Raw genomic sequence first — 16781 nt, 5'->3', positions numbered from 1 at the left:
TACTCGGTTTTAAAAAACCGAGAAGCCCCCAAGAGGCAACCTGTTACCTGCTTTTACACTTTTTATAGAAACCAAGGGCAACTTGCTGTCCATGTACTATTTAAATTACCAGCCCCAAACTAAACTCCTGATTTAAAAAGTGATGTATACCGTGAATGAAATAATACATGCTCTTATCCTGCATGCCACATGGCCTGTAAAAAAGTAAATCTTACCACAGTTAGATTTTACACTCTTGGTCTTTTATGCTCTATGAAGACAACATAGGTCCCCACACACCCGTGGGGAGGCAACGTGAACAGGAGCCTAGAGGCCGGCATTCGAATGGAGTTCTTCCTTGAACTCAAAGATATTTCACCCTTCACAGGCTTCTTCAATTCACTTTACTGAAAACTCAGAGGTGGGTGGTAGTTCCTCCAAAAATTAAACATAGCATTGGGGTACATGGGTGGCTCAGTCCGTTAAGCGTTGACTTTGGTTCAAGTCATGATCTCACAGTTTGTGGGTTTGAGTCCCATGTCAGGCTCTGTGCTGACAGCTCAGGGCCTGGGGTCTGCTTCAGATTCTGTGTCTCCCTCTCTCTCTCTCTGTCCCTCCCCGGCTAACATTGTCTGTCTCAAAAATAAACATTAAAAATTTTCTTTTTAAACATGGCATTACCGTATGATCCAGCAATCCCGCTTCTGAGTATATAGATTCAAAAGAAGTGAAAGCAGAGATGCAAACACATACCATACACACTTACGTTCACAGCCATGTTATTCACGATAGCCAGAAGGCAGAGACAACCCAAGGGTCCACTGATAGATGAATGGATAAACAAATATGGCGTGTGTATATAAACATACATATACACATATATACATACACACACATACACAAATACACACACATATATAGACACGTATATATGCATATGTACATACATGTATACACACACATACCATGGAATATCATTCAGTGTTAAAAAGGAAGTTCTAGGGGGCGCCTGGGTGGCGCAGTCGGTTGAGCGTCCAACTTCAGCCAGGTCACGATCTCGCGGTCCGTGAGTTCGAGCCCCGCGTCGGGCTCTGGGCTGATGGCTCAGAGCCTGGAGCCTGTTTCCGATTCTGTGTCTCCCTCTCTCTTTGCCCCTCCCCCGTTCATACTCTGTCTCTCTCTGTCCCAAAAATAAATAAACGTTGAAAAAAAATTTAAAAAAAATATTAGTTTAAAAAGGAAGTTCTACAACTTGGGTGAACCTTGAGGACATGAGAGTAAGTGAAGGAAGCGAGACACAAAAGGACATGTATCACATGACTCCACTTGTAGGAAATATCTAGAGTAGTCAAAATCCTAGATAAAGTAGAGGGGTGGGCGCCAAGAGCTGCTAAGAAGGGAGCATGGGAAGTTATTGTTCAGCGAGTACAAAGTTTCAGTTAAGAGGAAAAAGCTCTGGAGAAGAATTGTGGTTATGACTGCAGAACACTGTGAATGTACCTGATGCCACAGAACTATACTTAAAAATGACGAAAATGGGGGCGCCTGGGTGGCTCAGTTGGTTGAGCGTCTGACTTCGGCTCAGGTCATGATCTTGCGGTTCATGAGTTCGAGCCATGTGCCCGGCTCTGTGCTGACAGCTTGCAGCTTGGAGCCTGCTTTGGACTCTGTGTCTCCCTCTCTCTCTCTGCCCCTCCCCAGCTTGTGCTCTCTCTCTCTCTCTCTCTCTCTCTCTCAAAAATAAACGTTAAAAAAATGTTTTTAATGGCTAAAATGGCAAATATTGTGTATTTTATGACAAACACACAGAGTGAGAAGTTTTAATTAGGTGGATTTCAAACCTTGGCTGCCCATTGAAATCTCCTATGGAGTTTTAAAATTCATCTATTCATCACCAGTAGCAGGAGGCTGGACATGGTGGCCTCCTGATGTGATGTGCTGGGAGGAAACCACATCACCCATAAGCCATTCATGCCAGGAAAGTGGCCTGGCCCCCTCGGGGGCTTCAGTGTCCTTGAACTGATAGGGAGGTGGTTCAGCCTGGGGAAGACCAAGGTTGGGGGTGGGCGTAATGTGAAAAACCTGACTGGACCGTGGACCCAAACGGTTATAAAATACGCTCGGGGAAAATTACTTTGGTTGAATTTCAAATTGAATGGTGGACTTGAACGCATGGTACGGTTGGTACCCGGGGTGTGGACGACAATGTCCTTGTTGGCACGCAACGGGTATTCACTGTCCTGTTCTCTTTGAGGCTTTTGGGGGGTTCAAAATTTTTTATTTAAAAAATAGAAAAAATAAGAATACCTGTACCAGAGTTCTACACCCAAACAAATAGAGTATCTGGGGGATGGGATCCAGGGAATCAACATTTTCTTTGTAAAGCTCCGTGGAGATTCTACTAGGTTGCCAACTATGAATTCCGCGGCTCTAAAACAAGATGTGCTATTACGATAGCATCGTAGGAGTCAAAGCTGTGCTATTAACCTAGCAAGCTGGCCCACTGTTGACACCCAGCAGCCCTGAGAAATCTTCTCAAGCCCTAAATGACCCCAGCTGCCCCCCTTCCACCCCTCCTTTACTTAACAATAAATCACAACATGTCAATTTGGCAAAGAAAGAAGTTCTCTCCTCAGAATTGGGAGACACAACTGCCTTCCCTAGCTTCATCCCCCCGTTGCTGAACACACAGATCTCCCCTAACTCTTAAGGTAGTTTCCCTTTATGAAACATTCCCCCACGGCACAGGGCTCCAAAACATTAGTGTGTGTGTGTGTGTGTGTGTGTGTGTGTGTGTGTGCGCGCGCGTGTGTGTGTGTGTGTGTTAATTTTTATTTTATTTAATTTACATCCACGTTAGTTGGCACATAGTACAACATTGATTTCAGGAGTAGATTCCTTAATGCCCCTTACCCATTTAGCCCATCCCCCCTCCCACAACCCCTCCAGCAACCCTCTGTTCTCCATATTTAAGAGACTCTTACGTTTTGTCCCCCTCCCTGTTTTTATATTATTTTTGCTTCCCTTCCCTTGTGTTCATCTGTTCTGTGTCTTAAAGTCCTCATATGAGTGAAGTGATATGATATTTGCAAGACATTACTCTTGAAAAGTCTTTTCAAGTTTAAAGATCTTACTACTCCTCTCTTGGGTCTGCATTATTTACACTTTCTAGGAAAAGAAATGTTCAGACAGACAAGGAAGGATCTGGCCAAAGATTATGTATTAGTGTTTAGAAAGTTCACATGTCACAGGTATTGTTACCCAAATTCAAAACGTTGCCTTTCAAACTAGAGAAAGAAGAAAAAAAAAATGTCATTGCGAATATGGGCCCAAAGACAGCCTGTGTCACAAAACTCAAGTGGCACTGGCTTGGAGGCAGATAGAGGATGAAAGGATGACACTAACATGCCTAAGACTACAGTAAAAAGTTCCTCAAGTGGCCAAATTAGTCCCCGACACGATCACACATACACACACTTGAGTCATTTTCAAAGCCATGTCCCATACCTCACGTCCCTTTCGGGGTAAACATCAACTCATTTTTCAGATAGACACAGGAGCTCAGGGAAGTCCTACTCCACATCACACAACAACTAACACCTTAACCCCCAAGCTCTCAGATGGTCTACGCTACCCTAGTCTTCACAGCGCTTGACGCCTCTCATGGTTTCAGGCTTAGAGTATTTCCACCACAGCCACCGCAGGTTTTTAACATAATTCAGGGGACAGTGGCAACTTCCAAGGGGCCAATAAGCTTCTAGACTCCTATGTACTGGGATCTGTGTACTGTTAGCAAATATTTTTCTCCCAATTGGAGTGACTAACATAGCGAATGCAAACTCCAAGTGAAGGACATTCCAAAGCTGCTTTTTTTTTACCTAAGGCTCTGATCACACTTGACCCCTGAAGGCAGTGGTCTGCAGACTCCGTGTGAATTACACAGCATCCAGCACTTGTAGTCGAATCAAAGAACAATAGTTAGTGGTCTCCTCTTTTTAGGCTGTTCAGAGTTCTCTTGGTCAGTCAGGAGAATAATCCCTCTGTTGTTAATGGCAGCCATCTTTACCGTCACTGCAGACACGACTTCTTGAGTCATTACTGCTTTTTACCAATCAGTTCCCATATGTTAAAAACCTAAGGCACCTGGCTGGCTCAGTGGGAAGAGCATGGGACTCTTAACAGGCTCAAAGTCCTGAGTTCCCACCTCACTTTGGGTGCAGAAATGACTAAAACAAACCAACAAACAAAAAACCTTAAATAGTTACTGCCCACCTGGGATTCTTTCCCTGTCGCCATTGCCAAGTTCACCTTGCTGATCTTTATGTTTTTCATCCAGCCTCTCAATGATCTCTATCCCAACTACAGCAGCCTAACAACTATGCATCCTGGCCCTGTCATCACTTCAGCCTTTCTGTCAGTCTCTCCATCCGACTCGCCCTTACACACACACACCTGGAAAATTCGCTCTCCATCGAATGCTTCCATGCCAACAGACCTGCTTTTCAGACTTGTAATTTTCTCAAGGCAGGGTTTATATCCAACAAAAACTTTGCATCTTCATCGGGTAAGGGCACCTATTGGAACTGTTCAACTATAAAAGCATTTTCATAGAAAATTTGAAGAGGAAAAACATTTTTTTTTTAATTCACCCATTACCTCATTACCTAGATGGAACCACTGTTGACATGATGATTTACTTATGTGCCAAATACTGGGGATACGGCAGTAACCAAAAAAAAAAAACAGTCCCTACCCTTAAGGTGTTTCTTTTATTTTGTCCATGTTTGTCTTCAGAGTAATCAATGTAGTATAGTATTTTTTTAAACTCATTCGATTGTTATGAAAGGCCCTTGCCAGAGCCTTCATTGAAGAGGAACATATAAGCACCATCCTCCAAACTACTGACTAATTCAAAAGAACAGCAGCAAATACCTTTTAGGAGAACAGAGGAAGAAATCTAAAGCTGTATCCACAATTAGTGCCAAATGAAAGGACTTTTGTCAACCTGGTTCCAGTGGACAGGTAACTATCTTTTCATTTATGTTTAATTTTTTTCCCTTTGGAAAATAAATCTCTGAAAATAAATCTCAGAATAAAAGCTAAAGCATGTTTGTATTAGCTCTGAAACGACCATTTCTCAGACAAACTTGTAAGAGTTCAGTAGGAGCAAAGCTCTGGGAAGCCACCCTCCTGGATCTTCTATGGGGTAGCACAGTTTGGCGGGGCAGGGGCTGAAAGGAGAACTCCTACCCTGTATGGCTGGCTTTATGACCAACACCTCCCAGCCCCCTTACCTCACCTGTGGGAAGCCTACTCAGTCAGCCCAGGGCAGACGTACCCAATGGCCAAGGAGGAGTCAATTAATGGCAGCTGGTCTCAACGGTCTCTTTGTGGGACAGTGAGGAGTAGAGGGGGCATAGAAAACATTTATATGAAACATGCTAGAATCAAAAGCCTGGTAGAAGAGGGGAGCAGAATGAAGAATAATCTGCAAGTGCCAAGGTGGGAAACAGCCTAGATTGTTGATTTCTCACAGCTCCAACACACATCCCAGGTTATACCTAGTGGTTGAGCTTCGCTGGACCCATGAATTTAAGCTTCACTAACTTTCTAGAGGCAGGAAGGCCTGAGGGGTGTCAGACAAATCCACCTCCTCACCTCCCTTCTGAAACCCCACAGCACTAGGCAGAACCTGCTAGCCACGTCAAACTCTACAATGTGATCCAGGCAAAAGGCTAACACTTATTTCAAGTGACTCCTTCCCATCAGGGTATGTTTCCATCATGAACACTTGGGCTTTCAAACCAGCAGCAGTAGCAACAATCAACCAGACCGGAAAAGAGACAACAGGATGCTTAGTAACTACAGAGTTCCTCACTCAAGTGTGCGAGTGACAACTCCACAATCTTTTTTTAAGATGACAGAAAAGTACAGTGCAGGAAGCCAATCCCCATCCAACTTGATTTAGAAACAGGAACAACGTGCATTAGGATTTCTTACACATACACAAACAAGGATAATTTGATCTCCACCCGAAGTAAGATTCATTCAATTTCCATAGAGATAACTAAAGCATGTTCTTGTGAGTATCAACTTTCAACAGAGTATGGGCCCATGATTTTTTTCAAGTTAACTCTACCCCAACATGGGGTTCGAACTAACGACATTAAGATCAAGAGTTGCATGGCAGTAGCGACGAGGGGGAACCACCATCAGCCTCACCCCCTGCCCAGCAGTCAAGGGCTGCCTCTACAGGGGCACATTCTGACCAGGTACGTTCCCGTGTATTAAATCACTTAACCCTCTGAGCAGGGACTGTCCCACCTGCATGTTACAACTGTGGAAATTAAGGCATACAGAAATTAAAATAACTCGCCGAGGTTCCAGAATATAAAAGCAAATCTAAACATTAAACATTTGCCTGCCACTTGAAAGCTGCTCAAATGATCTTTAACGGATAAGAGAAACAAATTCCTCCTTTAGAGAAACAGTACAGACACCTGAAGCAAAACCAGTAATGGCAGCAAATATTTATTGAACGTTTTCTCAGTGCCACAGCACCAGGCTCCCAGCTAGGTAATGAACATAAACATTACCTAAGTATTTGAAATATATGTTGCTTCTATCTCTTGCAAATCAAGTCCTTTTAATGGAGAGGACTAAGGAAATGGGTTGACATTAAGATTGAAATCACATCTGCAAATAAAAATATGAGCATGGAGAAAGTTACCAGGAACTAATCGACCTTAATTTTTTTTTTAATGATATAAAAAGGTCTTCCTTCAAAGGTCTGATAGCAATGGATAGCAAAAGGAGAATAACTAGAAGTCATCTGTGGGGATCCCAAGCAAAAAATGCAATCATAGGAATATATACTCTTGTCGGTAATCAATAGCAAAATAAACAGATCTGTAGTTTCCCTGGGACCACTTCTGCCTAGCAAATGATATTTCGGCCAGCATGTTCAACTGTTCTAAAAACTGTAGGGGTTCTGGGGTGGCTCAGTCGGTTAATCGTCTGACTTCCACTCAGGTCATGATCTCGCGGTCTGTGGGTATGAGCCCCGAGTCGGGCTCTGTGCTGACAGCTCGGAGCCTGGAGCCTGCTTCGGATTCTGTGTCTCCCTCTCTCTCTGCCCCGCCCCCTCTCACACTCTTTCTCTATAAAAAAGTGAATAAACGTTTAAAAAAAATTTTAAGAGATAAACATTGAAAAATTAAAAAAAAAACTGTGAATAAGTGAATAAAAAATACTTCAAATTGTTCTGAAGAGAAAGAGGAAGAGGACATCTTTCAAACCTTACTGTCCAGGAGCCCCCGCAAGTATCAGAGCCCGGAATTGCCAGCTTGGGGCCTCCCTTTTACACAGAAAGATTTGCCAGCTCCCTCAGCCTCCCCAGTGGCTCCTAAAAGCACTGCCTCCACCTAGAAATCCTTGCGAAGTGGACCTCACTCTCTCCTCAGTGGAGATTTTGGACTTGATCTTCCCCATCACATTTGTTTCCTAGAAGAGAGGAAAGAAACCTTAAAGACAGACCCAAATAAATCCTGTAATATAAACACAAACTTAGAGAGAAACCAATGCCTGGATTGGCGGGTGGTGCAGGTGTGTGCTCAAATCAAACACAGGAGGAACAAGTAAAACCTTCAGTATTGTACCCATGTGTTTACATTTATTTCACAAAAACCTGCAGGCGCTGTGAGGGGGGTAATTGCATATTAGGAACGTCGTTTCTTTCACCTTGGCCCTTGAGCAGTGCAACAGAATCACCTAGAAGGCTCTGCGCCAAGGGTGCTCGGCCGGCCCCCAGGGATGCTCTACTCCTGTTGCTTCTCCAGAAAACTGCTCCCTGCAAACCACTGCACTGACAGGAGGAACAGCCATCAGCTCCTTTCAGGCACATGGGCACACACAGCCCGATCCAGGATTGTAACATTAAAGAGAGTCCACTTGGAATTTAGTTACATCTCTGAACCTACAAGCCAACTGGAAACGTGGGGTCAGCCATTTTCCATTAGCCATTTTTCTTTTTTGGGGTTTTTTATATGAACTTTATTGTCAAATTAGTTTCCATACAACACCCAGTGCTCATCCCAAAAGGTGCCCTCCTCAATACCCATCACCCACCCTTCCCTCCCTCCCACCCTCCATCAACCCTCAGTTTGTTCTCAGTTTTTAACAGTCTCTTATGCTTTGGCTCTCTCCCACTCTAACCTCTTTTTTTTTTTTTTCCTTCCCCTCCCCCATGGGTTTCTGTTAAGTTTCTCAGGATCCACATAAGAGTGAAACCATATGGTATCTGTCTTTCTCTGTATGGCTTATTTCACTTAGCATCACACTCTCCAGTTCCATCCACGTTGCTACAAAGGGCCATATTTCATTCTTTCTCATTGCCACGTAGTATTCCATTGTGTATATAAACCACAATTTCTTTTTTTAAACTTTTTTTTTTCAACGTTTATTTATTTTTTGGGACAGAGAGAGAGCATGAACGGGGGAGGGGCAGAGAGAGAGGGAGACACAGAAACGGAAACAGGCTCCAGGCTCCAAGCCATCAGCCCAGAGCCCGACGCGGGGCTCGAACTCACGGACCGCGAGATCGTGACCTGGCTAAAGTCGGACGCTTAACCGACTGTGCCACCCAGGCGCCCCTATAAACCACAATTTCTTTATCCATTCATCAGTTGATGGACATTTAGGCTTTTTCCACAAGTTGGCTACTGTTGAGAGTGCTCCATTAGCCATTTTTCAATCCAACTGGGATGGTGGTCATTTGAAGGCACTATATCTCTAGTGAAATTTGAAAAGTAACAACTGTCCCAAGTAATGGAGGAAATGAAGAAAAAAAAAAAAGAAGTGAAAGGGGCACCTGGGGGCTCAGCCAGTTGAGCGTCTGGCTCCAGCTCAGGTCATGATCTCAGGGCTCCTGAGTTCAAGCCCTGCATTGTGCTCTCTGCCGTCAGCACAGAGCCTGCTTGGGATTCTTTCGCTGCCTCTCTCTCTCTCTGCCCCTCCTCTGCTCTGCCATGTGCGCACGTTCTCTCTCAAAAATAAACAAACGTTAAAAAAAAATAAGTGACAGAAACCCTGCTGTTGTCAAGATACTCTTCTCACCTCATCTCAGAGAATTTACCTTCTGCCATGGTTTAGAGTTAGTTGTGCGCTTCCATAAGGTCCGTGTCTACCTGCCTCTGGATTCATTGAATGCCTTCAGTACCATACGCATCATCCTCACGCAGCATCCTCGGTCCTATCCTGAGCCAAAGCATCTGATAAATGAGCCCATCCATGGGCATCCCCAAACCTAGAAGCATGGTGTGGGCATCTGCGAGCAGCAGACACAGGGGACCCAAATGCCCACGTGCACAAACTTCACCGGACCCCCGCAGCTTCCAGCACCAGGCACTCCAATCACCCCCAGCCTTCCCACAATTCTCCACTTCACTGGGCCACTCCCCTCTCCAAATTTACTGGAAAGTTTAAAAAAAAAAAAAAGTGTACCCAAGCTACTTTTTTCAAGACAGCTCTAATTGCCCATTGGTGCCCACAAAGAAAGGATTCCTTGAGAAATCCCCTTCCAGCTACACCACCCTGCCCCAACATCTATCCTACAACCTAAGCTTCAACCCCACACAAACTACCCACACAACAAATACAGGGGGATGCCTTTCACCTTTACCTCCCACCTTCAAGGTCTTGTTCAAATTCACAATTCGTGAAGCTTGCCTGTTGCCCCATCCTAATCCACCCTGATCTCTTCCCTGCCACAGAACTAGTAAGTGCACAAACACAAGTATAAGCATCAGTCTTTATCTTCCAGGTTCTCACAGGCTGTGCCCATCTTCGTCATTTTCCTTTCATCTGAACCTGCTGTACTTAGTAGGTGCCCTGTTAATGGAAATTACCACCACACGTTTTGTGCTGTGTGCCAGAAACCACATCAGCCACCATTACAGGAATATAAAACACCACCCTCCGAGGTACAGGAGAAAACCCTAAGGCTACTCAAGCAGTAAGTGCCCAAATAAGGGTTCAAACCCACATCTACTCCACTCCAAACCTTTTGCCATTTCACAGACGCCATTCTTCGGCCTTTCAAGGGAGAAATAAACTATTAACAGTCAAGTGAACAAGTCTGGCTCACTTATCACAAACTTCTGCCTGATTTCTCATCAACCCCGGATTTTAAGGCATGGCCAGTATACATAATAAAAGTGCATTTTACAAATTATCCTATTTGGAATCACTGGAGCATACCTCTGTATTATGGAAAAACTGTTCTTTCATTTTAGTGCCTCACAGTCAGATGGGAGGTCTCTACACATATATAAAATCCTTTGATGAAGTCTGGACACGCTCTATAAAAAAGCTCAGGTATTCTTGTATGCTTTTCTTAAGGGTGGGGAGGAAACAAAATCCAGTTTAGACAATACCATGCATCTACTTTTTTTTTTTTCATTTTCTTAAGGTTTATTTGAGAGAGAGAGAGAGAGAGAGAGAGAGAGAGAGAGGGAGAGAGGGAGGGAGGGAGGGAGGGAGGGAGGGAGGGAGAGGGAGAGGTTGGGTATGAGCAGGGAAGGAGCAGAGAGACGGAGACACAGAATCCCAAGCAGGCTCCATGCCGCTAGCACAGATCCCAGTGAGGGGCTCAAACTCACTAACTGTGAGATCATAACCTGATCTGAAATCAAGAGTAAGACGTACACCGACTGAGCCACTCAGTCGCCTCACCGTGCATCCACTTTTAGAAGAGCACACTAGCCAAATAGCTACAGGTTTGGTGACTTTGATCAAATGACGACACACCGGGGGCGCCTGGGTGGCTCAGTCGGTTAAGCGTCCGACTTCAGCTCAGGTCACGATCTCACGGTCCTTGAGTTCGAGCCCCGCGTCGGGCTCTGGGCTGATGGCCCAGAGCCTGGAGCCTGCTTCCGATTCTGTGTCTCCCTCTCTCTCTGCTCCTCCCCCGTTCATGCTCTGTCTCTCTCTGTCTCAAAAATAAATAAACTTTAAAAAAAAAAAAAATGACGACACACCGGAAAGAAAAAGAGGTGGAACCCCTATGAGTAATTCAGAGAAGACAAACTGGCAATAGCCACTGAGCAAAGCCTTCAGGCCCTGGTAACACCAGCTGTCAAGTTGGGGTCACCAGCCAGCTGTGTGGCCTTGAGACGTTATCTTGGATTTCAGCTCCTCTGTGAAATGGGGAGACCGCTGGCCCTCTCAAAGGTACTAATAAGCAGATGGTAACAAGTGTCATGAGAAGAACCAGCTCTTGCCAAGTGCACAACCTGAATGCCCATGCTCAAGTGCCTGCCCTGTGGAACTACAGCTGACCAGCCAACAGAAGTCGAGTGGACTCTGTTTCTCCACTGGTTACCACGAAGACTTGGTGCATCAGAACTGTTTGTATAGTAGACTTTTAAGCAAGTTGTTAAAAAGCTTGCCTAGCGGGAGGGTAAGGGGCAATGGCAAACCAATGGTTCCCTAGAGAAAAAAGGGGGTTAACTGACCCCCTAAATACTAAATTCTACAACAACCTTGGTATTACAAGCTTAAACTCTCCCAAACAAGTCATTTTGGCTAACAACACGTGTAATTAAAGTTAAAAGCATACTAAAACCACACTTTGGCTGTTGACCTTGAAGATCCTTTGGCAAAACTCAATCAAAACAAATAGCCCATGAAGGAATAACTTGACTTTTTGTCTTGTTACCCACCCCAGTACTCCAGCTACCAGGTGATTTAGAAATCTCGCTGCTGAAACAAGAGCATTATCCAACAAACAAACAAAACGTTCACCGCATCAGCCAGAACAGCCCCACCCCCACCCCAGCACACTTGCGGCTGGCACAGGCTTCTGCTAGGCTCCTGTTGCATTTTCTCAAAGAAACAGGGTAACACTGACAACTATTCGTTTCAGGACGTTTCTTGTGAGAGAAGTCTGCAGAGGGCAGAAAACCACAGTGCTTGCCAAAAACACATTGATTACTACCCCTCCCCCCCACACACATAGTAAGTACCTAAACGCTGACTGGTATCAGCTCTGAGATCATCAGAGCACAGGGTCATCTTTTGCTATCAGTGACGTTCTTAACTCTCAAGTAACTGGAACAAAACTTTTGACAGATCATGGTGGCAGTGTGTTTTGACAATTATTTTGGCAAATTCATTATCGTTCATTACGAGAGCACAAAAATTACTTGCAAATCATGACTACCCATCAGTGTCACTTAAATTTGGTTTTGAGTGTAAAAACATACCCTAGTTATCTTATACAACATTCTGGTTCTAAAGTAGTAAAGCTGGGGCACCTGGGTGGCTGAGTCAATTAAGCATCTGACTCTTGATTTCGTCTCAGGTCATGGTCTCACAGTTTGTGGGATTGAGCCCGGCATCAGGCTCTATGCTGACAGCACAAAGTCTGCTTGGGATTCTCTCTCTCCCTTTCTCTCTGCCCCTCCCCTGCATTCTCGCTCTCACTCTCGCTCTCACAAAATAAATAAACATTAAAAAATAAATTAGAAAGCAATTTCCACCTTTCCCTTTTGCCACTTATTCCCTGCAGCACTACACGAATGAGCTGGTATTTCAGCTTTGTTCGGTATTCACAGGATACAAAATAACTTCATAGGTTGCAGGAGAAGGTGGCCAAAGTGGAAAAGCAGGGATTAAACAGAAAAATGATTTAATTTTAACTCCGGGCTCCCATGTGCCAATCAAAAAGACTTCAGCAATCTTTCATGTCCGAAATCCGAGACGAGTGCCTACATGGACACTCATTGAGAAACCCCTCAAGTGCAACTTACTATGTGGTATTTTACCCACACTCAGCCTGGTGGAAAACAGCCCTGAGTTCAGTGAATTAACTTTGTACAAAAATTACTAAATTAAATGACATTTCAAGAGGAAGAGAGAAGGCAGAACAAAAAAATACACCTAAAACAAGTTTAATACCAACTACTAAAAAGTTGTTCACACAGTCCAGTCTCAAATACCTTTTACTCAGAATGTACAGTACTGGAAGTTAAATTACAACAATGTATCAAATAAATTTATCATTTATTTTCAAGAGATAGAGCATAAGCAGGGGAGGGGCCGAGAGAGAGGGAGACACAGAATCTGAAGCAGGCTCCAGGCCCCGAGCTGTCAGCACAGAACCCCATGGGGACTTGAACTCCCGAACTGCATGATCATGACCTGAGCCAAAGTCAGTCACTAAACTGAGCCACGCAGGTGCCCTATTCTGTTCATTTAATGTCAGGGGTAATACCTGTTCGGTATAGTTTGAGGTTTTGTTAAACTAAACCTGTATTCACCAAACTCAGAAACCCGAAGAAGCACAATTCTGTAATCAACACACCAAGGACAGTGCATTTTCCTTCATTCCTTTGCCAGGTTTCCTGTAAGGAGCTCACAGCACTGTTTGCAGTCTCATGTTGACAGAGCCCCAAAATCAGACCACCACCAGAGATGATGTATTCTAATACATCAGAGAGTCTCCTTTTGCATGAATAATGAGTGTTCCTTAACATTGACTAACACGGAGGTATATTCAACTAGATTTTTTCAAAGAAACTATGAGCGTACAACCATTCATGAGCCTAGCAGCAAAATAAAGAAATGTTCATGTTAATGACATACAGCCTATTTTACTGAAGTCTGAATATTTTAGGGTGACCATAAAGTCTAGAAACTATCTGGGGCACCTGGGTGGCTCAGTCGGTTGAGCGTCCGACTTTGGCCCAAATCATGATCTCACAGTCCGTGGGTTCGAGCCCTGCGTCAGGCTCTGTGCTGACAGCTTGGAGCCTGGAGCCTGCTTCCAATTCTGTGTCTCCCTCTCTCTCTGACCCTCCCCCGTTCATGCTCTGTCTCAAAAATAAAGAAACATTAAAAAAAATTTTTTTTAAAGTCTAGAAACTATCAAACACTTTTAGTCAATGACCAAACAACGCCAGCACTTTGTGAGCTGGGGGAAGGCAAATGGGAGTGTTTCCAACAGGTGGCACCCCACTCCATTACACCAGACTCATGCGAGAAATGGAACAATTATTTCCAAAGAAAGTGGCTGGGGTGCCTGGGTGGCTCAGGTCATGATCTCACGGTCCGTGAGTTCGAGCCCCGCGTCGGGCTCTGTGCTGACAGCTCGGAGCCTGGAGCGTGCTTCGGATTCTGTGTCTCCCTCTCTCTGCCCCTCCCCCACTCGTGCTAGGTCTCTGTCACTCTCAAAAATAAATCAACATTTAAAACAAAACAAAACAAAGTGGCAGTGTGGAGTGTTCTTCATGCTTGTGGGATGTGAACCTCCTTGGTTGCGTTTCTGACGTGGGCTAGGTCCACAGGTGTATTTGATGAAAATCAGGCACCATCACAGATCCATCTGTTTCTGCATGTGAAAACGTTACACTAACGCACTTCATTCACTCCAACTTTGCACGCACATTGAACTCCTGAGAGATGACCCACCAAATACATCATGCTTTAAAATGTGCATCCAAAGCCATGGGGAGGGGGGGTCTATTTGCCTAGTTTCCAGAACGGGGTCATCTTATAATTTGACACAGTGAAGCTACCATATGTTCCGAGAGCTTGTCACATAAATAAGAGGCTTTCACCAACCTGTGGGTGACACCACACACACTGAATGACCACAGCATGGCTCCTCGAATCCAAGGAGCTCTGCTGTCTGTGTGCTTTACTACAGTGTCATTAAGGCTGCAAAGAACCGGGTCCTGGCGCGTTGTTTAATGCATTTCCCTGCTGTACGGAGTCTGCAGCTGGCTCCTCAGGCTTCTTCCTCATTGCCATACACCAAATGGGTCACATGGCAAAACTAACTTCCTATCTCTAACTCTCCATTCCAAGACTAATGGGGAGAAAGAACTTACACACGTTAACTCCTCCCCTCCCACCCCGCCCTCCCAAGCGCACAAAACAACCCTGCAGCAGGTATCACCACCTTCACCCAAACCTGATTCCTCTACCCCAAGGCCAGCCAGGGCAAAAGATTAACCAGTGGTCTTCGGCCATGGGTTCACTGACAGGGCCTGCGATGGACGCCAACTTTTTGTTTGTTTTAAAGGAAATACTTCCTGGCATGTTTAGCCAAGACTCTGAACTCTGTACATGAAGCCACGTGGTTGGTGCTAATCTGGCTCCATCTACTCACGATCCGCCAAAGCAACCTCTTTCCGATGGCAGCAGCCCCTGGCTGGGTAAATCGACACCATCTCGTTCAAGTCACACGGGCTCCGACCGGATCCTGGGGAGCCTAGCTCTGCGTCCTCTCCCCATGGCAGTCCTGGCAGGGTCTTAGGGCAGCAGGGAACAGAGGGGTTGGGCCCGGAGGTGCCCCTTTCAGCAGCACCAGGAAAGGATTCACGCCAATGGGGCGCACACTGGCTCTTTCAGCTCACGTGCAGCTCGAGGGAGCAAGGTAGGAAGAGAGCTGTTTCAGGAGAACCGACTTTGCCACTGGTAGAGTGCGTGGGCGCAGTACTCGCGGTGCCCACCTGTAGCCACAGCAAACTTTCCTTCAGAGTTGGAACAATCCAGTCCCTTACGCCACCCCCTGGTCCGAGCCGGCAGCGGCCCGGAGCTCCAAGGGCTCCTCACCTGATACCCCTAAACGCACAACCGGGCCCGTCCCAGAGCTCACACTCAGCACTGCCTGCGCGCGCCCCGGCGGGGTTTTCCGGGCAGAACACTGGAGTTGCCCCTGAGGATCTGAAAATTGCAGGGAGAGCGGGAAGACGCCGCTCACTACCTTCTGCAACTCCAGCTCCCAACTTTGCCAGCCACACAGCTGCTGCCCTCCGGCTCCCTCCGCGGCGCGCACCCGGCTCCCTCGGCTTCTCCAACGCGTTCCCCGGGGAGGGGTCTCCCCAAGGCCGCCGGAAGCCCCGCGCACCCGGCGTACTTACAGCCATAGCGGGGTCTCTGCAGGGACGGCAGCTCCTCGTGGGGCATCCTGCGCTGTTCCGGGGGCCCGCCCGGGGCGCGCCCCCCGCGGCTCCCCTCGCTAGCCAGGCTCGCCGGCTCCGCGCCCAGCCGGCGCGCTCGTATCCGGCCTCTCGCTGCCCTCCCCCGGTCGCCCCGAGATGGGCGACCCGCGCGCGCGGTGCTCCCTGGTCGGCGCTCGCTGCAGCCGCCGCGCGCTGACACCCGAGCAAAAGTGAACTCTCGTCGTTCGCTCCGTCCCGGCCGCCGCCGCGTCCCGGGCAGGTTTCCTTTCTCCTGCAGCCCGGCCCCGTTATTCTCCGCGGTGGGAGCGCGCGCCGCCGAGCAGCGACCCCTACCGCGTGCGAGGCGCAGCGCCCGGGCCGCGTGAGCCCGCCCCTTTGCTGGCCCGCGGGTGGAGGAAGGGGCTGAGCGGGACGCTGGGGCGGGATCCCCTGCAGCTGGGGCCCGCGGCCGCCCAGCCTGAATTTGCACTTCTGGGGTGTTCCGAGAGTGGAAGTGAGCCCGCGCGGAGAAGAGCAAGAGAAACCGCAGAAGATACAGGCAGCGCCGTTCGCCCGGGGTGTTGACGAGTTACAGGACAAACAGCGCGGTTCTTTGCCCTCTGGGGGGATTGCACGAAGCCTTTTTCTTTTTTTTCTCTTGTTCGGGTTTTTTTTTTCCTTCGAAAGTTGCTTCTGCGACTCTTTGTCTGCAAAATACAGGGTTCCCCTTTCAGGACAAGAAACTGTGTGTGTGTGTGTGTGTGTGTGTGTGTGTGTGTGTGTGTGTGTTGGAATAGCAAGATAAACACTACCCAAGCAACCACTCAAAACACGACTCTGAGTATCCTCCGCTCA

The 16781-nt window shown here is 46.7% G+C and overlaps 1 protein-coding gene across 2 annotated transcripts in view; it reads right to left on the bottom strand.

Moving 5' to 3' along the window:
* IQGAP2 (IQ motif containing GTPase activating protein 2) overlaps positions 1-16251 on the bottom strand; it is a 298358-nt gene extending 282107 nt beyond the window's left edge. For both annotated transcript variants that reach the window (XM_047859837.1, XM_047859848.1), the window contains exon 1: positions 15906-16251. In XM_047859837.1, the coding sequence (XP_047715793.1) occupies positions 15906-15951 (46 nt within the window). In that variant the 5' untranslated portion in view covers positions 15952-16251. The remainder of the gene's footprint in view (positions 1-15905) is intronic.
* Positions 16252-16781: the final 530 nt, after the last annotated feature.

The sequence above is a fragment of the Prionailurus viverrinus genome, chromosome A1 (genome assembly GCF_022837055.1).
Source record: "Prionailurus viverrinus isolate Anna chromosome A1, UM_Priviv_1.0, whole genome shotgun sequence".
NCBI lineage: Eukaryota > Metazoa > Chordata > Mammalia > Carnivora > Felidae > Prionailurus > Prionailurus viverrinus.
This window is presented reverse-complemented; position numbering and strand designations above follow the sequence as displayed.